The 25,796-nt window shown below is 37.6% G+C and overlaps 1 protein-coding gene across 2 annotated transcripts in view; it reads left to right on the forward strand.

The window, feature by feature from the left end:
- DIPK1A (divergent protein kinase domain 1A) overlaps positions 1-25,796 on the forward strand; it is a 108,720-nt gene that overhangs the window by 64,746 nt on the left and 18,178 nt on the right. For both annotated transcript variants that reach the window (XM_026497608.4, XM_026497607.4), the window contains exon 2: positions 14,252-14,386. In XM_026497608.4, coding sequence (XP_026353393.1) covers positions 14,252-14,386 — 135 coding nt within the window. The remainder of the gene's footprint in view (positions 1-14,251; positions 14,387-25,796) is intronic.

The raw sequence follows: 25,796 nt of genomic DNA on the forward strand, positions 1-25,796 counted from the left end.
GCCGCGTTTGCCACTGTTGACTGCTCTCTGCTTCTTGAAACCCTCTTTCCACGATTTCCACATTACAATATCCTTCTGGTTTTCTTCCAACCAGTCTGCACCTGCTTGTTCTCTGTTACAGCTCTTCCTTTTTCACCCAGCCATTGACTAGCGAACATTCTCAGGGCTCAGTCCTAAACCCTGTTCTCACTCTGAGTTTTTTGTGTAAGTGATAGCAGCTTGCCATGGGCTTTATTACTTTCCCTGCATTTCTCCTGAGCCTTCCCCTGACTCCCAAACCTCTGCCTCAAGCTCTGACCTCTGTTTTCTCAGCCATAGACCTGCAGCTGCCTTCCAAATATCACTCGCATGACTCACAGGCATGTTAGTCTCAACATGTGCAAAACTGAACTCATCCTTTTATCCTTGCCCTAATATTTGTGTCTTCCATTATTCCCCGTTTTAGGAAATGGCACCATGATCCATTCAGTTGCTCAAGCCAGAGACCTGGGAGTCCTTCTTGATTCCCCCCTCATCATCACTCCCATGTTCATTTAACCATGAAATCCTGATCATTCTACCTCCTAACCATCTTTCAAACTCATCTCTTTTCCTGTCATTTCTCGTGACCACGCCAGTGTAGTTGCTTTCTGATTTCTTTCTTGACTTTATAAGAGATAGACATTTTCCAGTATTTCAGTACTTGATATATTTATTTTTAAAATTTTCTTATTGAAGTCTAAATTACATACAACAAAATGCTCAGATATTATGTTGTACAGTTTAATCAGCTTTGACAAATGCATTTACCTAATGTAACCCTCACGCCCTATTAAAGCACAGAACATTTTCATCTCCCTAGAAATTTCTCTGGTGATCCTTCCCAATAAGTCACCCATCAAAGTAACCACTGATCTGGTTTATTTTTTAAAATATTTTAATATTTTAAGTGTATTTTTTAAAGAAAAATACCTGACATGAAGCTTAATAGTAAAAATAAAATTTTTACTATTAAGTTCAGTATAAATATGTCAGAAAATAATGGCTGGTTTTTCAATCTAAACTACCCTATTAAGTATGATTAGAAATATTTTAGACTAACCTTTTAAGTTAACTTATAATTTCAACACTATTCTAATTATAGATATACACACACACACACGTATAAATACAGTAACACACACACACATATATATATAAGTATACTCACACACACACACCCTTTACACTTTGGAAATACTTAGAGCTGAGGAGATGGGGAAAGTGAGTCCAGAAAAAAATTTAAATCATATCAATATCTACTGAGAATCTTTTATACATACATGTACATAAAGCAATACAAATAATGGTTATTTTTATTTATCTTACAAGGAATTCTACATTTTTATTGAGATAAAATGTCCAAAGGAGCCCCAAAAATCTCCCCAAAAATGTAAAAACCTTTTAGCATTTATGGACTATGCAACATCTTTTAATTTCTCTATATGCTATTTTCCCAATTAATTTGTTTAAATCGTGCCTTTAAACTCCTAGCAACTAAATATAGAGATTAGAAAGTTTAAATTGTTTTGTCATGTACTTGAATATGAAAGATTTAAAGAAAGCTAGCAGAGCCAGGAAACTGATCTCTTTTGTTTAGTCATTCACACGATAGGTACAGTAGAGGTGGCCAAAATGGGAGCTCGCTTAGACTGGTCCATCTCTGGATGCATGTCTAATTCAGAGGGACCATCTTTAAAAATAAGAGGTGGGACGCCTGGGTGGCTCAGTCAGTTAAGTGTCTGCCTTCGGCTTGGGTCATGATCCCAGAGTCCTGGGATCGAGTTCCACATTGGGCTCCTTGCTCAGCGGGGAGCCTGATTCTCCCTCTGCCTGCCACTCCCCCTTGCTTGTGTTCTCCCTCTCTCTGCCTCTTTCTCTGACAAATAAATAAAATCTTTAAAAAAAAAAGAGGTAATTAAAAAAAAATAAGAGGTAAGTTAGACTCCTCCATGCAGACAACTCAGCCCTTTTTCTTTCATAGCTAGGCTGGTTTGGGGTCATTAGGTTTTAGATGGAGACCCATGGCATAGTGAAAAGAGCAAGAGTGCTAGATCTGAACATACTTGGGAGAAATGAACATTGCCAAGTCCCAGGCACTGTGCCTTTCTTCACTGATCCCCACAATTTCATTGTGCATTTCCGTTGGGAAACTTTTTTGAGCACATATCCCTGATTTATGTGTCACTGTATTAATATTACTTACACTTCTAAGAATAGGAATTTTAAGTATATTTTTTTGTCTGTGATTTTGTTTTATTTTCACAACATCTACATTTTATAGGTGAAGAAACTAAGGCTCAGGGAAGTTTAATAACTTGCCCAAGGTCACATAATTGACAGAGTGACATTTGACAAATCCCAAACCATTTGGGGTCTCAGTTATAAAATTATAGATTCCAGCTATGTGATCTGCAAGGCCTCTTCTAGCTCTGAACAACCTGTGCTTCTATGCTGTTGCTAAAACTCACCCAGCTAAGACATAATCTCTGGTTTAGTATTTCTAAGCAGATAAGGCCTATTATGCTCCATATATTAATAACTAGGAATTTTAGGAATTAGTGGGATGTGGAAGAGAAACTGAAAACTTAAGATAGTGTCAAGTTAGCTTGGTCTTTGGTATAATTTTAAAAATCCACTGGCATTTGTGTTTAAGGGTATATGTTGCATATTTAAGAGTTTGGTAGCAACAGTCAGTACAAACATAATTTATTTATAAGATGGCCGTTATCCTAAGCACTATAAGTAATTCTATCACTGTATTTTCATGAGGATTTTTTGGTAATTACTTTTCAGCATTTTCCCATCTGGCAAAGTACTTCTCTAAGTACTTGCGTTGCAATAAGTAACTGCCAGGGTGTAGGTGCCTCACTTTCCACAAGGCCAGCAAAACATTTTCATACAGAAACTGTCTCAGTGCATTCCCTTTCTAAGTCAGCTCCTTTTCTTGTAAGTGAACATTGCTATGACCAAAATCACTGTCATTTGCATTTCTATAGGTTTTGCTTTGTTTTTTTTTGTTTTGCTTTGTTCTTTTTAGCTTTTTCTGGAATTGAAAAGAGAAATGGGAAGACAATTTTAGATTAGCACCTGTCTGAGAAATTCCAAAATTAGAGATGGCCATCTGGCTTGCATTATTTGTAATTTTTTAAAAATAGAATCTTGCCATTCCAAACAGGCTTTTAGGCTATTCTAAAATAATACTTAATTTTTTAAAAAGATTTTATTTATTTATTTATTTGACAGATATATATATATAGAGAGAGAGAGCGAGCACGTGCGCACATAAGCAGCGGGAGTGGGAGAGGGAAAAGCAGTCTCCCCCACCAAGCAGGGAGCCCAGTGCGGGGCTTGATCCCAGGCCCCTGGGACCATGACCTGAGCCGAAGGTAGATGCTTAACTGACTGAACCACCCAGGCGCCCTGAAATAATATTTAATTTAGGAACTGCTTTACCTATCAACATTTTACTATCAGACTGAAAGGAGGATAGTTAGATGATGGTGATGTTCATTCCAAGAAGGAATGCTTCTGTAACCTCTCTGTCCTCTGATACGGACAGTATAAGGTCACATTTCCCATTCGTTGGACTCACATAACCTGCAAGTCCATCTTAGATTCCTCTGTGCTTCTAATTATTCTTTAGAATAATTTACTTAGGTCAGGCCTAAGGTATTCAACCACAGTAGGTCTTAAGATATCTGAACTTGTCCGAGGTCATCCCTAACTTGGGGGTACTTTAAATTTTGACTGGCTTTTGCCACAACTAATACTAAAGATTCAGAGAGCATATGAAAAGCATCAAGTCCATTTTCAAAGAAATGAGACTAAACTGTTTAATTTGCCTATAAAATTGGATGTGGGGGAAGGTAAAATAAGTGCATTTGAAAAACCAGTGAATGTTAATTGTTGTAAACCTTTTGGAAAGCATTGTAACGATATATATCATAAACCTTTAAAACTACATACGCTTTGACCTCAAAGTTTTACTAACAGAAATCTCTCCTGAAGAAATAATCAGATACTCCCGCAAATATTTACATATTTAATATAATGGGCAATAGAGTAAAGTACAGGCCTGAAGCCAGGTTGCCTCAGCTTAAATCCTGGTTGTCCTACTTACTCCTAGTATGCTTAACCTCTGCATTTTTCTGAGTTTCTCCATCTGTAAAAAGAATAGTCCCCCACTCATAGAATTCTTTAAGGAGAGAATAGTAATCCCCTCCAGTATCCGTTAGCTACCACAACAATGTTGTGTAAGAAATTGCGTCAAAGTTCAGTGACATCTAATGAGTCACACATCGGCAGGTCAGCTGGTGCTCAGCTTTCCCGGGCTGCGCTCCCCTCCAGGCCATGGTCGTGGTTCAGGTGAGCTATGGTGTCACTTATTCTCCTGGGACTGGTGGCCTACCAGGGACTGGTCTTCTGCTGGCAGTGTCTGAAACATAAGAAGGCAAGTCCAATTATATGCTTTTCTTTGCATGGCATCTACTAACAAACATTGGCAAAGCAAGCCACATGGCCAAGCCCAACATCAGTGAGGCAGGGAAACTGGGCAGGGGGAGGGAATGAATATTTGCAATTCAAGGGTTGACATACTGTTTATAAAGAGCCAGGTAGTGAGTATTTCTGGCTTTGCTGGCCATACAGTCTCTGTTGCAACCACTCAACTGTGCTGTTCAAGCATGTAAGCAGCCTTAGACAGGAAATCCGTGCACGGGGTGACTGTGTTCCAGTAAAACTGTGTTTACAGAACCAGGTGGCAGACAGGATTTGGCTCATGGGCCATGGTTTTCTCACACCTAACCAATTTATCACATTGGATTATAGAGTTTTTATGAAGATTAAGGAAATTAATGTATAGAAAGTGCTTATAACAGTTCCTGGTAGAGTAGCACTAATAAATACTGGCTGTCATTAATAGTGTTGTTATTACTATTATTATAGCACAATATTGGAAGTAAAGATGTCCAACAACAGAGATAGGGTTAAATAAATTATAGCACACCCATACTCTAAAATGTTATACATTCATTTTAAATTTCGTGTTTTAAATTTCAAGACTATAATGGCCTAGGTACATGTTTGCAGTATGTTAAGTGAAAAAAAAGAGAGACAAATGATATTTAACATAACACCCCAACTTTATTTTTCTTAAAAGATGTGTATTTTTTTATACATACTAGAAAACAATTAGGAAAGGAATATACCAAACTGGATCATTTACTTTTTTTTCCTTTTTGTTTTTGTTTTTTCAAGATATAATTGATGTGTAACATGGTATCAGTTTAAGGTCTACTACCTAATGATTTAATGTATGTATATATTGCAAAATGATCACCACAGAATGTTTACTTAACATCTACCACCACGCCTACTTACAATTTTTTCTTGTGATAAGAACTTTAAATTACTTAGTTAATTTTTCAATTTTATTTTAAATTCCAGTAGAGTTAACATACAGTGTTATATTAGTTTCGGGTGTACAATGTGGTGATTCAACAATTCCATACATCGCCCAGTGCTCATCACGAACGACAAGGGCACTCCTTAATCCCATCTTCTTTTTTTTTTTTTTAAAGATTTTATTTATTTATTTGACAGAGATAGAGACAGCCAGTGAGAGAGGGAACACAAGCAGGGGGAGTGGGAGAGGAAGAAGCAGGCTCATAGCAGAGGAGCCTGATGTGGGGCTCGATCCCAGAACGCTGGGATCACGCCCTGAGCCGAAGGCAGACACTTAACCGCTGTGTCACCCAGGTGCCCCTCCTTAATCCCATCTTCTGATAAGAACTTTTACAATCTATTCTTAGCAACTTTCAGATATACAATGCAGTGTTATTAACTATATTCATCATTCTGTACATTACATCCCCACACCTTATAACTGAATTACATAATTTTTTACTGTCCGATTTTTTTTTTTCCTATACTGGGCATGTATTGTTTTCTGGTATTAATGTACTTTGATGACAAAAAAATGGAATCTGGTTCCACTGAGGACTTTTCTAACTCTGATGTAGCTTCTATTTTATATGTCATTTACATTTTAATTGCTTAACAAATCAAGAGTTTACCCTCAGAGATGTCTGATTAGAATGGACTACGTGGACACTCTCTAACCTGTTGTATTGTTAACTTAAAGAAAAGTTGTTCTGCTCTAGGGCACCTAGAAAACTGTGGCGGGGTACCAGCCAATGGGAAGAGAATCCCTACACTGTCTCTCAGGTCATAGGAACAGTAGCTTCTTTCAGACCACATTCCTTGAGCAGCCACAGTCCTTTCAGTGATAAAAGGCAGAATGTTGTTGTACAGAGGTGAACAACAACACCCCTTCCCTGGCTACCTCAGTGTTTTACACAAAAGCTTTTCTCATGTATCTAAGGGAGGTTAGGTTTCAATATTAAATTGCCACTGTGCCTGGAAATCCCATAAATAAATACTGGGAAGGGAAGCTAGAGAACCCAGCAGTTCATGAATATCACAAAATATTAACTAAAATTAATTTCTTTTTAAGAGCCCTTCACAATAATCAACTTTCATCTAAATTATAATCAGGTAGTCTCTGGATTTTCCAAGAGAATCCAAGATTCTACACTGTGTTAAAAATTGGGTTGTACAGGGGTGCCTGGGTGTCTCAGTTGGTTAAGCATCTAAATTATAATCAGGTAGTCTCTGGATTTTCCAAGAGAATCCAAGATTCTACACTGTGTTAAAAATTGGGTTGTACAGGGGTGCCTGGGTGTCTCAGTTGGTTAAGCATCTGCCTTCAGCTCAGGTTATGATCTCAGAGTCCTGGGATGGAGCCCCACATCGCATTGGGCTCCCTGCTCAGCTGGAAGCCCGCTTCTCCCTCTCCCTCTGCCCCTCCCCCCACTCATGCCTGTGCATGCGCACGCTCTCTCTTTTTTAAGTGAATAAATAAAATCTTTTTAAAAATTGGGATGTACAGCCTTAGAAATAATTATTCCAAATAACATTTGCTCTAGAATGTGCTTTAGAATCTGAACTTTAAAGGGACTGTGCTTTTTAATCTTCGGGTTTCAGTAAAACCTAGCTAACCTTTATTTTAAGTAAGTGAATTGTCAGTTAGTAAGTGAATATGCTCATGCAAATAGGATTCTCGTGTCAGATTTGTATGTGAAGACCGTATGTTTCAGTAAGTTCTAGATCCAGTATGGTGCCTTAGGCCTACTAAAAGGGGAACACGGACACCTGATTTTCCCATTCTCGGTGCCAGAATCTAAACTGAATTAATAAGGTAATGTGAATCCTATACAGAAACTTCTCTATAACCATAGCTCAAGTAGTTCTTTAACTTGGGACTCTGTGTATATAAGCTAAAGATTGGTCAGTAGTTTTTGAGCTCGTGGTGTGGAATGACTATATTCAGTCAGTTGTATAAATATATACAACTACACATACTATTAATGGATTTTAATTACAATTTCCAATTCTTCCCCACTAAGGAAGAAAGAAGAACCCTTAATCAGAATGGTCACACACACACAAAAATTGTCTCTCTTCTGGCTGGGACCTCTATATTGCTTTTCTCCTCACCCCTAGAGCCTTCTTTCCTGGTTCTAGCCTACAGAGGCAGCTAGTCTCCAGAGATGACCCCTCAGTGAGCCACGCTTTCTGGTATCCGTACCCTTATGGAATACCCCTTATATTTGATCTGCTCTGGCCCTGTGATACCATAGGAGTGGGGCAGAAATGATGCAGCTTCCTTCTTGGTCTCTGGGAACACTTGCTCTGGGGTTAGTCATCCATCACGTAAGAAGGCTAACTACCATGAGCACCAGGCCCTGAAGAAGTCCAGCTAGCCACAGGAAGCTGTTCCAGCCATTCCAGCTGAGGGGTTGGACATATCCAACCATGTCAGTCCTCCTTCACGGGCCCTCAGCCCTAACACAAATGCGTGATAAACTTGAGAGACCTGACCAGCTGAGTCAGTCAGCCCTCAGAGTCCTGAGAGATGTAAATTCTTGTTGTAAGCCACTAAGTTATCGGATAGTATGTTATATAACAATAGAAAATTGGAACACTTCACTTTCTTAACCGTTAGTCTCTCTGCCCTGGTATGTTGAAGAAGCCCATGACTGAGTTCACTTGCTGTTGCAAATGCTAATATTCCTTTTATGTAGAGTGCTATTGGAGGCTACACTTCCCTCCCACATGCTTTGTAAAATGCTGGCTGTCTATTGTTCATAGAGTGCGTCAGGAGACTTGTAGGTCCTGTAGATATATTTTTAAATAGATGTGCTAAGCACCTATATACAAATATGGTGGTTTTTTTCTGATTAAAAAGGTAATATATTCATTATAGGAAATCTGTATAACAGAGAAGAAAACTAAAAATCATTCATGATCCCACCACTCTTGACATTTTGAGATAGCTACCCTTGACATTCTGCTTTATTTCCTTGCAATTTCTACATTCCATTGGCGACTTCTTCTCCTTTTTAAAAAGCAGAATTGGGAACATACCATACATGTTGTTTTGAAACTCATTTTTTTGACTTACTGTTTCATGAACATTTTCCCATACTTTGACACTTCTTTGAAATAGTAATGTACCGTTGAAACTAGCCACAGACTTAAGGATCACCCCATGCAATTAATTCCCCAGGTGTTCTTGCATTTTTGATGCCATCAGCCCCTCAGCATAAAAAATATGAACCAGCATTCAGAGAAAATGTGAAAATTATCCACTCCTTACTGGAATTTTATTTTTACAAGAAAATCAAAACAGAGAATATGCTCATGCAAATAAAACTTTCAGAATTTAGGTCAGAGAACAACTAGGATTCTTCCTATAAATGTGAAAATTCACCTCTTAGAAGATGAAAAATGCTAAAAAAAAAAAACAAACAGAAAAACCCAGCTCTGACGACGAGACTAATATTGTTATTTCACAAGGAATTCTCTAAAAGTTTTGTCATAAAAATAAGCATTTTCATGCTCAAGACAAGCTGGGGAGCATGAACATTTTTAGAACCTTTCTTTTCACTATTTTTAACTTATAAAAACCCAAGGTTTTCCGTGTTTGGAATGACATAAAAGGGTTTTTTTTTTAATGTTTCTTTGAATATCATAGTGGCCTTTGTTGTTTGTGAAAGTTAACAGTAAGATAGTTTACATTTGGTGCATTTAGACATTCTTCTTAATGGTTTTCCAATAGGCCTTCACCTAGAGGTGAGACACCCTTTTAATAAAGGTACAGGATCCGTTCCAAAGTTTATCTGCATGTGTTCTGGTGTACAGTAAATATTTACCCTATTAAATGATTTCTTCATATTTCTGTTTCTATAGCTAGCGCATTTTTCAAAAGTACTATTACTATAAATAGAATGTATTTAAAGAAAAAGGTAAAAGTTATATCTGGTGACATTTATCCATAATTTTAACTCTAGTTTTTTTCAGCTAGATTAGTCCTAAATATGCAGTAAAAGTTAGCCAGCTACAATGTTGTCAATATAACAATAAGGGAAAAAAATTTTTGAAGATTATTTCGGAGTAACTGGTAATGGAAAAAATTGAATAAAAAGATAAACACATCTCTCAGCTTTCTCTTTAACATGATGAATGATAAAATGATTGTATTTGAGTTTGTGCAAGTCATAACCTTATCAATTTGTTATGTTTTTTGAATGTTCAAGTCCACTAAATATGTTAACTAAGATATTTGTGGGTAAAAGTAAAGATATAATATTTTTTCCCTACTTCTCAAAATTAAGAGCATCTGTGTAGGGAGTATTCAGGGGTAAAGCAAATGGGACCATGCGCTTTATATGTTTACAGAAGATGTTAAATATGGAAAAGATAAGCAATGGAAGTAGTCTTAAATTTTGATGTGTTGCCTCTTTATGCCTATTTTTAAAACTTAGTGTAAAATTATTTAAATAAGATCAAAGGTGTTCAGATTTCTTTTGAAATAAAAAGTTATCACAATGAGATCAAACAATATAGAAAAGAAGGAAAAACATCACTATTCTCTAGAGTAGAATTGATAGAGAAAGTTTGTTTCATTATTTATAGATTTGCCATCTCCAGTGATTTTTCTCAAATATACTACTAATCATTTACTCTAGTCATAAAGAACTGCTTCTTTTGAAAACTCATTTTTTTTTTGTTATTTCCAGGCAGATGTTAAATTTTTCTAATTAGTAGTCGATGCCTTAAAGACTAATTGAATGTAAAATGACAATGTAATACAATTTTGATTCTTTCCAATTTTGGTTTCATTTTGTAATGTAACCATAATGCAAGGTTCCTCAACCTCAGCACTATTGACATTTGGGATCAGATAATTCTTGGTTGTGCTCCCACAACCAATGTGCTTCTGTGCATTGCCAGATGTTTAGCAACATCTCTGGCCTCTACCCACAAGATACCAGTAGCACTCCCCAGTCATGAAACAATGTCACCAGACGTTGCCAGGTGTCCCCTCGGGAGCAAAAGTAATTCCAGTTGAGAATCACTTCCCTTAGTGTATTTACTAAAATTCTGATCAGCTTTTCAGGAGCATGATTCGAAGTAAAGCAGTGTACCGTTGGTGGGTAGGCACAAAATCAGAACAGAAAAGCTGCTAGGCAGTATTTTGGATAGTTCAGCATAAATAAAAAGATCAGAAGCAGTAAGCGCATTCCTTAATCAAAGACTGGGTTGTCTAGGTAATTGGTACAGAACAGACCACTGGAAACATTTTAGTGATTACCACACAGGGAAATAAAATTAGGTAATAGCTAGAGATGTCATTTATGGCTGTTTTTCTTCAATCGTTATTTTAAAATGTGAAGCAGCAGGATCTGCAGATATTAGAGGACACATGAAGGTCCTTGTAACTATTTTGTGTTACCCCCAAATCACAGTGATTTTCCATGGCGTGCTGGAATAAAAAAATGCCTCACTCTTTTTGTCATTATGTCTACAACAGGTGATGCCCAGTGCCCTGCTGGGAATGCCATTAATCTAACTTCCTCTCCAAAATTTTTGACATTTGGTATCATGACAAGCACCCAGCAGGCAAGCCGGTTCACAGGGTGTTTTTCAGTTTAAACATACGCCAGAGAAAATAAAAAAATATAGCTACGTGAGAGAGAAAAGCAAAATGATTTCAAATTTTATTAAATTGAATACGCAGGAGAGAGAAATATACAAAAGCCTTAGCTGCCTACATATGCATTTGAAAGCATCTTAGAATAGCTTTACTAAACATGTTTACAAAAACCTGAATAGAAATTATTAACAGAGGGCAGTTAACATCACGAAACTCCTTGAGATAGTGTCAAGAAGGTAAGACAGGACCAACCTGGATGCTGGGAGAAAACCCTACTCACTAGGCCTGTGAAGTTTTCCTTTACTCTGTGACATATACCTGCTGCAGAGCAAGGCAGGAAGAGGAAAAAGGAAATGGTATGTCTTCCCTGATTCTTCTTAAAACGAATTGAATTAATCTTTAAAACACTGCCTCAAGGGGCGCCTGGGCGGCTCAGTCAGTGAAGCCTCCGACTCTTGGTTTCAGCTCAGGTCAACAATGGAGATCAAGCCTCACGTCCAGCCCCCGCATAGGGTGGAGTCTGCTTGGCAGTCGTTTCCTCTTCCTCTCCCTCCCCCTCTGCTCCTCGCCCCCTGCACACGTGTGCACAAGCTCTCTGTCTCTGTCTCATATAAATAAGGAAATCTTAAAAACAAAAACAAAACCCTACCTCAAAAAAATCCTGTAAGATGTTCATATTAGATTGGACTTTCAAAAGTAAAATCATGTTATGCTGTGGTCTTCAAGTGACCCTCTGAACTATTGGGCCACTTGTATGGTAGATTAATAATTTGTTCTTGCAACTGAAGATGTTTTTTGTTTTGTTTTGTTTTAGAGAGACACAGAGGTCAAGTGTGAGCAGTGCAGGGGCGGGGGTGGGGGGTTGGCCGGAGGGGCAGAAGGAGAGGGAGAGAGAGAAACTTAAGCAGGCTCCATGCCCAGTGCGGAGCCCCACACGGTGCTTGATCTCAAGACCCTGAGTGGAAATCAATAATTGGTAGCTTCACTGACTGAGCCACCCAGGTGCCCCAATAACTGGAGTTGGCCTTAAAATGTCTAGCCTAGGGCAGTAACAATAAGAGACATAATAGACAACCAATAAAGAGCTGCTGAATGAATGTATGGGAAGGAGGTGTCTTGGTGTAGGAGTATGCCTTATTGTATAATACAAAAAATTTTACATCAGTAGAGAAAAACATACACAAAAGAAGTCATGCACCCATCATCCAGCTTGAAAATTATCAACCCATGACCAATTTTTCTTCAAATATACCCCACCTACTTTTCCTTTGTCTGTTGTTTTGAAGCAAATTCCAAATATATCACTTCATTCATAAATATTTCAATGTCTGTCTCTAAAAGATTGGGGCTCTTTTCTTTAAAAATTACATTATTGTGCCTGCAAAATTAAAACAATTTCTTAATAATCTCAGGTATCCTGTCTTCAAATTTTCAATTGTCTCATAAATATCTTTTTTTTTTTACAGTTTTTCATTGCAATCAGGACTCAAAAAAGATCCACAGATTGTGATTATTTATTTCTAAAATATTTTTTAGTCTTCAGTTTTCCCCATCTTCTCCTCATTTTCTCCCCTGTAACTTACATTGTTGCAGAACTGGGTTGTTCGTATCGCAGCGTTTTCTACAGCCTGGAGTTGGCTGATTTTATCCCAGTAGTGTCACTTACGAGGTATCACTTATGTTCCTCCATCTCCGGTATTTCCTGTAAACTGGTAGCTGGAGTTAAAGACTTAATCAGATTCAGACTCCGTTTTCTTTTTGCAAGTCCAAAACGAAGGTGGTGGCCAAGTCATAGCGACAGCATTCTTGGCTTCTTGCTCAGTGCCTTGCAAACTGATTTAGCTAACGTTTGTTGGGTCTTTTCTATGCGCCTCGCAATGTGCTCATGTTCTATAGGCATTATGTCATTTAGTCATATTTAAGCTTCAGAATACTGGTACATATCAACTTCTGTCTGATGAGTAGACCCCTTTAGTAGGGTCAAGTGATCTTGAATGTCTTTCAAACAAACCCCTCAGTGTATACTCCATTGTCATTTATGTGATTTAATTTAGAATTCTGTCTGAATTTTCTTTTTACTGGATTCATTTAGAGCTCTACGAAAATAGCTTGCATTAAAGGCATTTTTTACATTTTATTAATAAAGCTCGAATACCTGTCACTTCACTGTGAATTTGTTGTACTCAGGCTTTTTGGTACTGGAATTCACCATCTGTTGATTTCGCCAACAGAATTCGCTATTTCCTGAGTCTCTTTCCTTCGCACCCATTGTCTTCTGCAGGTGCACTCAGGTCCCTTTCATCTCGCTCTGCTTTCTTTGCACGCTCAGTGCTCACAGTTTCCCACTGTTACCCAGTGTGAGAAGCTGGCTCGTGATTGTAAAAGCAAAAGTAGCTTTTCATTGTTTGTTCACATATCTATAGTTTATTCTGTTCAACTATCTCTGTACCCCCCAAATTTACCATTTATGAAACCAGACCATTGGAGATCCAAACTCAAATGATAGATGTCCAATTATCTTGACCAACTGACATTTTTGAAGATTAAACTGTTTGATACGTTGTTGATGGGGAAAGGGCAGTAACCGGCCCAACTTGCAATTAGATTGCGGAGAACTGGGAGCAAAACAATGCAAAGAGGATCCCATTGTGTAGCTCTCCAAGCTGACATGCAAAGAATACCTTATTCTTTAGATATCTTAACCCTTCTTCTCCGGTCATTTTTCCTTTAATAGTTGTAACAGCATTCTCCTCAAGCTTCCACATATGATTATCCATAAAGAACTTGAAGATTCTTATTTGAAATCATCTGTAAGCTTGTAGTGTGTAGGAATCGTGTCTCTCTTTACCTGACCTCACAGAGTGCCCAGAGTAGCACGGTGCACGTGCTCGTGCTTCATAAGTAGCTTTCGTTGCTAGTGGTTTTTGAAAGGTTATACATTTTAAATGGTATTTTGTTCCCTTTTTCCTTGGCAGGATGAAGGAGCTTCCTTTTCTAAGACCAGTGCTGTTTGGACTCAGTGAAAGTACACTTTGTTCTAGGAGAATTGCCATGTGAAAGCCTAGAATATATATTGAGTTCTTCCAAGAAGGGGGGAAAAATCATGTTCTAGGACAGTGAATGCTGACTTGGTGCTGAATGAATGATTGTTATGTGCTCTTTTACTCACAGGCTCGCTTTTCATATGTGCGGATGAAATATCTTTTCTTTTCCTGGTTGGTGGTTTTTGTTGGAAGCTGGATTATATACGTGCAGTACTCTACCTATACAGAACTATGCAGAGGGAAGGACTGTAAGAAAATAATAGTAAGTAGTTTTGATTTCCTAGTATGTAGAAAAACTATATTAATCCTATGTTACATTTACTACTTATATACTTACTAATAATTGTTTTCAAAAAGTACAAGTTAATTCGACCTTAGAGTTGTGTTGAACTTCATAGCTTTGCAATGTGACCAAGTTAGTAGGAGTGTTCCACACCTTGAAAAATCTACACTTCAGAAATCTAAATATAGAATACTAGATTAGTGTGAGAGCATCCTCAGTACAGACAGGGATTCTTTTTAAAATATACTAAAAGTTTAGTTTACTCACATCAGATCAGTTTTTAAGTGTTTAGAGTATAAAAATATTTACAGGCAGCCTTTCCGGAACACGTCTTTTGAATAAATAGAGTCATTCTCAAATACCAAAAATGTATCTGAAAAGCATATATTTAGTATTTATTTTCTACCCTAATGATTGGCTATAGCTCAGGAAAATTGCTCTGTCAGTCTAAGATTTCTAGTAGTAATTATTGGTTAGATGTTTGAGGATCAGTAAATTTCACTCCATGTTTTCTTCTATATTATATAAATAATATAAAAACATTGCATCTGAGAATTATATTTTTGATAATAATGATTGTTGGGATCCCAATTATTATGACTTACGACAGATTCTATAGTTATCGAGTGGTTACTCTTCACTCAGGCCAATGGTGCTAGGTTTGTGCATATAGCAGGGAACAAGCTATCATGACTGCAGGAACTTAGAGTCTAGCAGGGAAGGAAATGAATACAGTAAGGTAGGATAATAATTACAACAGCAAGTGTTGTAGGAACATAAGGCAGGGAGACCTGAAGCTTTCCAAAGTTCTAAGGAAATGAAAATCAGTTTAACTCTAGGCATTCTCAAGATAAAAAAATATTCCCCAGGAGTATTAACAGCCTCTTAAATAGGCAAGGGAGGAATTACTGATATAATAAGCAGGGAGATGAATTAGTAAAGATGAGTCCCAAATCAAGTTCAGAGGTGTCAGTCTCATATGTCCATTTCAACTGGCCATCCCAGATCATTGAGGAATGTTTTTTAAAGATTTTATTTATTTGAGAGAGAGCATGAGGAGGAAGAGAGGCAGAGGGAGAGGAAGAAACAGACTCCCTGCTGAGCAGGGAGCCCAATGTGGGGCTTGATCCCAGGACCCTAAGATCACAGGGAGCCCAATGCGGGGCTCAATCCCAGGACCTTAAGATCATGACCTGAGCTGAAGGCAGACACTTAACCGACTGAGCCACCCAGGAGCCCCCAGATCCTTGAGGAATTTTAAGATAGGAACCTCTGGGGCCAGGCAAAGTACTGCATACTGGTCAGTAATACTTAAAATAATACTATGAAAGTCCCCCAAGCCCATTTTACAAATAAAGAAATATGCACACCTGAAATTGATGTAACATTGTATGTCAACTATACTTTAACTAAATATAATATCTATATATGACTAAGAGAGAGAATTTGCTTGTGATGGTGGAGCCAGATGGTAGTCCTAATTCTGCCTCTATATAAAGCTCAGACTCTTTCTGCTTCCCTGTGTCAGAAAAGACTAGCAAAATTATAGCTTAATAGAAGTAAGAAAAAAACCCCCACAAAACTCACCTGCTTACTTTTAATGAAGAAGAAGCAGGAGTTATATAATCAATTATAATAACATAAAATAACCAAAGTATTTGAAATATCTATTTTCCCTTTTTCTAGGGCACTTTTCTCAAACTAGGTGTCTTGGGGCACATTAAAAGTATCCCATGGATAAAAGCATTCCACTATCAAATATATTTGAAAACATCAGGTTAAACAAAGATAAATAGGTGACTTTACTGAGGACTTCCCAGGATCTTTAATATACTAATATGTACTCTGCATCTCCAGAAAAAGCAAATATATTTGATTAGGAAAAAAATCCATCCCACCATGACTCTTGGGAAGACCTATTAACATGGTGATGTTAAAAATACTGTAATAAGAGATTAAAACAAAATGAAATAGATATGCTTTTATTGTGTATTAATACAATAATATGAAAATTGTAAGCCATATGGTGGTGACTATTCTGTTACAAATGAGTTATAGTTGTGAAGTATTTTTTATTATTTTATTTCTTATTTTTAATATTTTATTATTGCATTATTTTTCATAATTTTTCCTTTAATTTCACTTTATAAGAAATGGAAGCAGAATTCTAGCATAATTTGGGGCACCTGGGTGGCACAGCAGTTAAGCGTCTGCCTTCGGCTCAGGGCGTGATCCCATCGTTGTGGGATCGAGCCCCACATCAGGCTCCTCTGCTATGAGCCTGCTTCTTCCTCTCCCACTCCCACTGCTTGTGTTCCCTCTCTCACTGACTGTCTCTATCTCTGTCGAATAAATAAATAAAATCTTTTAAAAAAAAAGAATTCTAGCATAATTTAATAATTCTAATATAATAATAATTCTAGCATAATTTAATGGTTATCTTACTAAAATTTGAAAATAATGAAAACATTTTCTGAGCCTAAAACATATCTTTTCCCTGAGACTGGCTTTAAAAAAATGGTAGTTTATCTGCATTTGGGAATTGTGTTCTTAAAACTTAACAAAACTGGTAGTATTAAGATCAGTAATACTAAGATAGTACTAACATTTAATAGGAATTGTGTGATTAGAACTAAAAAGCAAGCAGAAAAAAATATTTCTTAAGTACACATTAAAGCTTCAGAAAGCCAACAAGATATCTTGTGAGGAATTACTTGGTCAAGATCTGGGAGAGGATAAGACTTGAGAGAGGTGAGCCTAGATTTGGTGACTTTGTTTGCCTGGGGTATGTGACCTAAAATAGAGTTTTATAGGGCTAGGAAGATAAAAATCTAGTCCAGGTCCTACCAACAGTGGGACCTTGGTACACCATGCTGTGGGCTGATACCCTAAAGAGCTGAACCCCAACATTAAAGGTGAACTAAAAGAACCTCAGAGGTGTGAGCTGACTTTTGGAGCCTCTTTTTCCCTCAAGGATGTTGCTGATACTGGGCATGAGCAGGGGTCTGAGAAACAGGACTGTATACTAGGAGAGAGCTGCTGCTGGGGACAAGAAATTAGCAAGCTTTTGTAGAAAACTAAAAGAGCCTCAAGCACACAGCCAGTTATCCTGTTGGGATATGTGCCAAATCCTAGGGTTTTACAGAATGGGAGGCTAAACATCTCATTGGAAAGCCTTTGAAAAGCAGAGCAGACATTTTGGCAGTCTCACAAGATACAGCCTAAAGTTATGAACCTGCCAATGGGGGGAAACCCCACTGAATTCCCAGGCTCTCCATTAAAAACCCTAGAGGGCTGTCTCTTGGGATGGAGATAAGCCAAAAATAGCTTGAGTTTTACCAGAGCTGCAGCCCAGCCTCCATTCAGCACAGTGCCTGATTGGGTTAAGATGTTCAGCTACCATTATATCTGTCTACCCAAGGAAAGGGAAACCCTCCCTGGAGGCACTATGTGAAAAACTAGAGGACATGGCAAAAGATAAGGTGGCATGATCAAAAACCAAGAGATAAACATGGACAGTAGAATCAGATCCACAGATGATCCAGATATTAGAGTCATCCAAAAAGGGTTTTAAAGTAACTGTGTTTGGGTTTAAGTAAATAGGAACAAAGGTTAGAAATAAATAAAGCAATGGATAATTTCAACAGAGAATTGAAACGTATTAAACAGAATCAGGAAGACGATATGGCAGTTCAAAAAAAGTTAAAGAGGGAATTACCATATGATCCAGCAATTCTGCTTCTAGGTGTATACCCAGAAGAATTGAAAGCAGGGACTCAAGCAGATACTTGCATACCAGTGTTCATAGTAGCATTATGCACAATAGCCAAATGATGGAAACAACTCTAACATTCATTAACAGATAAAGGCATAAACAAAATACATGGAATATTATTCAACCTTTAAAAATAATGGAATTCTGATGCATTCCACAACATGGATGAACCTCAAAAATGTTGTGCTAAATGATATAAGCCAGACACTAAATGACAAATATTGTATAATTTCACTAATATGAAGTACCTAGAATAACAATTATATATAAATTGGGAGAATGGTAAAAGGAGTTAAAATGTTCAAGATTCTTATCATATGGCAGCATAGGGTAAGAGTATCAACCAGTTAATATCAATTAGTCTATTCATATCAATTAATTAATAAAATGTCCCTCAATTAACTTTAGACTTTGTTGATTGAAATATGCATACTGTTATTTCTAGGATAACCTCTGGAATAGAAAAAGAGTGTATCATCTCCAAACTAATACGGAAAAATGTAATAATAAAAGAATACTCAGTTCTAAAGAAGGCAAGGAAGTAAATAGAAAGGAACATATAGGCAGTAGAAGTACAAAATACATAACAAGACAATAGATGTCACAAATTGAATTCCCTAGGAAACAGACCCAGAGACTGAGATTTGCCTGTAGGGTGTTTATTGGGATGGGCTCTTGAGATTAACATCTATGGGGAAGTGAGGAAACAGGATAGACCAGAGAAGTCAAACTGCACTACAGTGGTAACAAAGACCTCAGTTGATTCTACAGGAAATTTTGGAGATGGGGTAGCCTTGCAAATGTCCAGGTGTTTATATGCTGTCACTGACCAGTCACTGGATATAGTTTTCTACCCTCTTCCACCCTCCCTTAAGGGAACATGACCTTGGGTAAGTCTGTATTCTAGGGCTGAGGACAAGTCTCAAAGAAAAATTCAGCTGAGAGCTGTTGACTACTTATATGCCCAACAGCTGAGGGAATGACTGCTCCAGTTCTAGACAAGATATGGCTGACTTACCATGGCATTGGCTGCAGTATATTTCAACCCAAATATGTTGGTAATTACATTAAATGTAAATGGACCAAATGCTTCAGTTAAAAGGCAAAGATTGTCAGACTGTATTAAAACTTTTAAAAAACTATATTTACAAGAGACACATCTAAAATATAAAGATGCAGACAGATTGAAAGTAAAAGAATAGGAAAAAAATTCATGCAAATATGCAAATTATAAAAGAGGGGGATATTTAAAGGAAAAACCATAGCTATATATATTTGTGTAAGTTTTATATTACACAAGCTATACCTTTTTTTAAAGTCTGAATCAGCCCTTACTGGCGTGAAATGTAATACTTTTTAAATTTGTTTCTCCTGTGTTTTAGTTTTATAATATCTGCCTAAGTAATTGGCCTTTTCACAAATGTTGGCATTATCCACACATACTTTTTTTGGTCCTGGTGATTCCTGTTATGAAATGTAGAGTCTAAACTGATTTTCTTTCTCCCTCTGTATTACTGCATAGACTGTTCTCCTATTTAAGTGGACTGAACTGAACCAGAGTGTGTAGTAAGATGGCTGATTTTCAATTTGGATATAAAAATATAAAACTGCATTATCTCAAAACCACATTTAGCAAAAACATGCTTGCCAAAGGATTTGTAGTATCCTGTGTATAAACTCTGAACAGCTTTACTTCAAAATCCTCAATTTCATCTTCATGAACCAAGGAAGATTGTAAAGAAATACAGAAGATTCCCAAAGAGGCCCTACAAATATTACTTGATGAAGTTTAACAATGTGGGTTCTTTCCTTCCTTTTGTAAGTTGGCAGTTTGACTTCTAACTTTTTTCTAGTTCTTTTTTTCCCTATTTTTAATCATTTAATACTTATTTTCAAGGTAACTACTATCACATAGCAATCATATAAAAAAGTATAACCCATTTTAGAAGAAGTATCAGTATGCAGAGTCCATGTCTTAAGGAGCTTACATTCTTGTAGTGGAATATGTATAATAAAAACAAAAACAAATAAACAAATGACTTCAGGGACTAAAAAGTGTAATAAGAAAGGATATAATAGCAATATTTTGAAGAGAATGGCTAGGGCATGCTACCTTAACTGTAGTGGCTGGGAGAGCCTTCCCTGAGAAGATGGCATTTTGAATTACAGCCTGAGGAGAAGGAAGCAGTTGTATGAATATCTGGGCAAAAAGCATGTAAGGAGAAAAGACAGTGAGTATAAATGCCCAAAGAGGGGAGTGAGGTTAGGAAATATGGTTGGTTTCATGAGTAATTTATAAAAATCTGTCTTATTACTTTAGTCGTATCATGTACATTTTGAAATCTTGCATAGTGAAGGAGAACTTCTTGATTATAATTAACTCAACCGTATCATGTTAATCTAAAATACTAGGCTGGAGTCAAAGCACCAGACTTACCCTTTCTTGTGGTGTACTGTATGACTTTGAGTAAGTGACTTCATTTCACTAACTTGCTGTTAAGTCCATTGCACAAGCACCAGACTTACCCTTTCTTGTGGTGTACTGTATGACTTTGAGTAAGTGACTTCACTTCACTGACTTGCTGTTAAGTCCATTGTACAAGCACCAGACTTACCCTTTCTTGTGGTGTACTGTATGACTTTGAGTAAGTGACTTCATTTCATTGACTTGCTGTTAAGTCCATTGTATTGTATATTTGAAAGTTGCTCAGAAAGTAGATCTTAAAAGTTATCACAAGAAAAAAACATTTTGTAACTATGCATGATAATGGACGTTAACTAGACGTACTGTGGCGATTATTTCACAATGTATGCAAATATCAAATCATTATGTTGTACACCTTAGACTAAGATAATGTTATATGTCAGTTATATCGCAATTTTTTAAAAAAGATTTATTGCAAGGAATTGGCTTACCCAGTTGTGGGAGCTGGCTAGATGAGGCTGAAATCCATAGGGTAGGCTGTCGAGGACAGGCCGGACCTCTTGGGCATGGGCTGAAGCTGCTGTCCACAGACAGCATTTCTTCTTCATCATGGGAGCCTCAGTAATTCTCTTAAATCCCTTCAACTAATTGAATCAGGCCCACCCAGATTATCTAGGATAATCTCTCATTAAAGTCAGTTGATCATGGGGGCATCTGGGTGGCTCAGTCGGTTAAGCATTTGCCTTCAGCTCAGGTCATGATCTTAGGGTCCTGGGATCGAGTCCGCATCGGGCTCCCTGCTCAGCGGGGAGCCTGCTTCTCCCTCTCCCTCTGCCTGCTGCTCCCCCTGCTTTTTCTCTCTCTCTCTCTCTCTTTCTGTCAAATAAATAAATAAAACTTTTTTTTTAAGTCAATTGATCATGGACTTCAGTTACATCTAAAAAACCTTCACAGCAACACTTAGATTATTGTTTGCTTTACTAACTGGGGACTGTAGCCTAGCCAAGTTGATGCATCCAAAGACCATCAGATCAGATTAAAGTGGTTTAGTTTGTACCAGAAATTTGTACTACACAAATTTAAAGAAAGAAGGCTTCAATGAACACAGAGATCACTGTGGGTAAAATAGCAAAGAAAGACTTCATAGAGGACATAGAATTTCTGTAGGCCTTAGAGAATAGAAGGAATTTGGATAGGCTCTCAAGGAGCATCTTTCTCCTTTTAATTACAAACCAAGCTTGCTTAAGCACTTTTATCCCCAAGAGCAATTTGCTGACTAACTTTAGATCTGAGAATTCCCGGAACCATGCTAGTAACCACTAAACCATAGCCTTGGTTGGTGGGCCATTTGGCTGCCTATAAATTAACATATCTTCTTCTTTTGTCTTTTTATAGTAAGTTTTAAAAACATATTTAGAATGTTGATCAAATCAGATATGTATTTCCTATAAATTATGTACTCTGTGTGAATTAGTCTAATTTAGTAATCAAGTATATTTCTCATAATTTCAGCATTGGAAATCACTATAGAACATTAGTATTATTTACCTGAGACGTTTTCTCAACCAATGGATAATTTTTATTAAAAGGTATTATACGGTTAATGGGATTCTTAACTTATCTAAGCTTCCAGGAAGCTAGGAGCCAAAACTGGAATTAATTCTGTACGTCGTACATTGATTTACAGTTTGAATTAAAGTTTCTTATGTTCGGTTTTTAATAAAAGTATACTTTCCACTGTCACATCCATTATTTAGAGCTTGATTCCAGTGAAATGCATAATAGCCTTTTAAATACTAGGCTTTTAAAACTTTGAGAAGGAAATACAGTGGGGGTGGTGTATCTTGGGAAGCCAAGGTTAACTTGTGGAAGTTGTGAGCACTGAGAACTGTGTTCTGCTCTTCTTTGTTTAAAGGCAGCTTTCTCTGAAACTGAGGGCAACCACTAACTAACCCTAATTAGATGTGCTTGGAAGGATCTATTTTTTTCCGGTTGGGCTTTTTTTTCTTTTATCCACCAAGCTAATTATAATATGTTGTATAACTCATTGAACATTTTCTCTGATTATAGAAATCACTGATTCACTCATTATTTCAGCAAATCCTATTTGGTGCCTAACCATAAAGAAATTTTGCACCGTTTGTGTAGTTTGCTGGGTTCTTTAAAAAAGAAAAATAGAGTAGGGAGGAGGGAGAGAAAGTTTTCTTCTATACAATTTTCAGGACAACATTGTTTAGTAATGATATTTCTGGCATGTTCCTGTATGATTGAGACTGTTTTGAGGTTCTATCTGGATAATAATGAGGAATCACTCACTGCCATTCTAGTGAACTTTTGCATTACATGAGCACATGCTTCATTCATTCATTCATTCATTTATTTGAGAGAGAGAGAGAAAAAGAGAGTGAGAGTAGGGGATTGGGGGGGAGGGGCAGAGGGAGAGAAAATCTGAAGCAGACTCCAGGCCCAGCATGGAGCCTGACGTGGGGCATCATCTCACTACCCTGAAATCATGACCTGCGTAGAAATCAAGAGTCGGATGCTTAACCGAATGAGCCACCCAAGGCACCCCTTTTCTTTTTTCTTTTCTTTTCTTTTCTTTAGAGAGAGAGCACATGCTTTAACTTGGGAGCAATAAAAAATGAAAGAGCCCCTAAATTTTATTACAGTCTCTTTTAAGACCTAATTTCTAGAGATAATGATTTGTTAGTTAAAACAACTAGCTTAGGGGCACTTGGGTGGCTCAGCCATTAACCGTCTGCCTTCAGCTCAGGTCATGATCCCAGGGTCCTGGGATCAAACTCTGAATTGGGCTCCCTGCTCCGTGGGAAGCCTGTTTTTCCCTCTCACACTCCCTTTGCGTGTGTTCCCTCTCTCGCTGTCTCTCTCTGTCAAATAAATAAATAAAATCTTAAAAGAAAAAACAAAAAGCAAGTAGCTTAACATATACTAAATTTAGTAATATTTAGAACTATGGTTTTAATTAGATAGTAATACATAATTATTTCACTTAGCTTTGCATTTGCTTAGGACCAAAATTATTATTTGACTCTGGAGGTTCATTTTGTGCCATTATCCTCTGTTTTTAAAATATATGAGATGAATCCACTTGGAACCTCCAGTTTTCAGAGGATAAGCTTAATTTTTCCTTATTTTTTTTCCTTTTCCAGAGTATAAGTTTAATTTTTTCCTTTTTCCTTTTCCTATTAAAAGTATCATTTTCTTTTATGCCCGTTTCAATTAGATTACCAATCTCTTCTTGGTGAATTTACAGAAAAATATTTACTAAACAAGTTTATTTCAAATCTTAACAAACATAAGCCCTATTCTAAGAATAATGTTACTGGGGGCGCCTGGGTGGTGCAGTCGGTAAGCGTCTGCCTTTGGCTCAGGGCGTGATCCCGGCGTTATGGGATCGGGCCCCACATCAGGCTCCTCCGCTATGAGCCTGCTTCTTCCTCTCGCACTCCCCCTGCTTGTGCTCCCTCTCTCGCTGGCTGGCTCTGTCAACTAAATAAATAAAATCTTTAAAAAAAAAAAAAAAGAAGAATGTTACTGGTTATAGTAGCATTTCTGGTGTCATTTGTGTGTTACATTGCACTCTCTTAGAACATGTGGTGGTCACTGTAATTCTGAAACAGGTGGTCTTGTTACTATTAGCATAATTCTGAGAAGCAGTAAAGAGACTGAGGGTTAAAGCCAGTTTAGAAGAAACAAACCAACAGTAAAACACCATGTTATTTTAGTTATGTGCTTACCAGCGCTTGCTAGAACTGCCAGATACAGAGATAAGACATGTCCCCGCCCTGAAGATGCTTACAGACTAGTAGAGGATATGGAAAAATAAACAAGAAGCACATAATTGAGACTGGGAGTTGGGTTGCTAAATTTAGCAAAACAGACAAACACAAAAACAGGATGCCCAGTTAAATTTTAATTTAAAACAAACAATGAGTTTATATTTTGAGTATAAGTATATCCCAAGTATTGCCAATAAGCAACTAATTTTTCAATATAAGTGTGTCCCATGCAATATTTCACTGGGCAGTCTAACCAAGAACATCCTAGAAGACTTTCTGGAAGAGGTTGTCTCTTAACTGGATTTTGAAGGATAGAACATTACAAGCAGAAGGAGGCATGTGCATAGATATAAAGATAGGAAAGAATGCTATGTTCCAGGAAGCTCCTGGCTAGAGCAGAGAGCATGAGGAGCAGTTTACTGAGGTCACATTAGCACAGTCAAAACCATAAAAGCCCACGTATGTCCTGTTAAGGAGTTTGCCTTTTATCCTCAGGGCAGTACAAAGTCAGTAGAAGTTTTCCTTTCTTTTCTTTCTCTTTCTTTTCTTTTCTTTTCTTTTCTTTTCTTTTCTTTTCTTTTCTTTTCTTTCTTTCTTTCTTTCTTTCTTTCTTTCTTTCTTTCTTTCTTTCTTTCTTTCTTTCTATTTATGTATTTATTTGAGAGAGAGCAAGGGGCCAGAGCATAAGCCAGGGGCTGCGAGGGGCGGGGAGGCGGCAGGGAGAGGGAGAATGAGGTTCTCCGCTGAGCAGTGAGCCCTACATGGGGCTCAATCCCAGGACTCTGGTCCCAGGACAGGCAGTTAACCAACTGAGCCACCCGGGTGCCCCTTAAGTAGGGAAGCAAGTAGTCAGATAAGTGTTTCAGAAGAATTTCATCAGTTGCGGAGGGTGGGTAGGTTGGATAGGGGGCATCATAGGCAGGGAGACCAGTTTTATGGTGGTTACAGTAATCCAGGCACAAAGCAGTCGGGGCTTCAACCATGGCATAGGTGGTGGGAATGGAGGAGAAGAAAAAGCTTCGAAGGATATTAAGGAAGTAATTTGGTTGCCACACTCGGTCCATTTCTAACATTCACTGTGATATTCCACGAGCTAAAAATTTCACCAATATGATCCTAATTTGCTAATTAACAAAATCCCAGAAATGGATCCGTCTTAAGATACGGACAATAGAAGCATGTGCAGTAGTTGCCTCGGGGTGTGTGCTGCTTTATTACCTGATGAGGACTCTTGCGGAGCCCTGGACCTTCCTGGACTACAAACACACAAACATCACACTGTGTCTGCTGAAGAATTTTAAAGTGGATTACAGACGTTGTAACAGAAGCGAAGGAGAGCGCGGAGAAGGTTCTTGTGTGTGTGTGCAAATGCATGCATGTAGGGAGAGG

The sequence above is a fragment of the Ursus arctos genome, unplaced genomic scaffold (assembly GCF_023065955.2).
Source record: "Ursus arctos isolate Adak ecotype North America unplaced genomic scaffold, UrsArc2.0 scaffold_12, whole genome shotgun sequence".
NCBI classification, from domain to species: Eukaryota; Metazoa; Chordata; class Mammalia; order Carnivora; family Ursidae; genus Ursus; species Ursus arctos.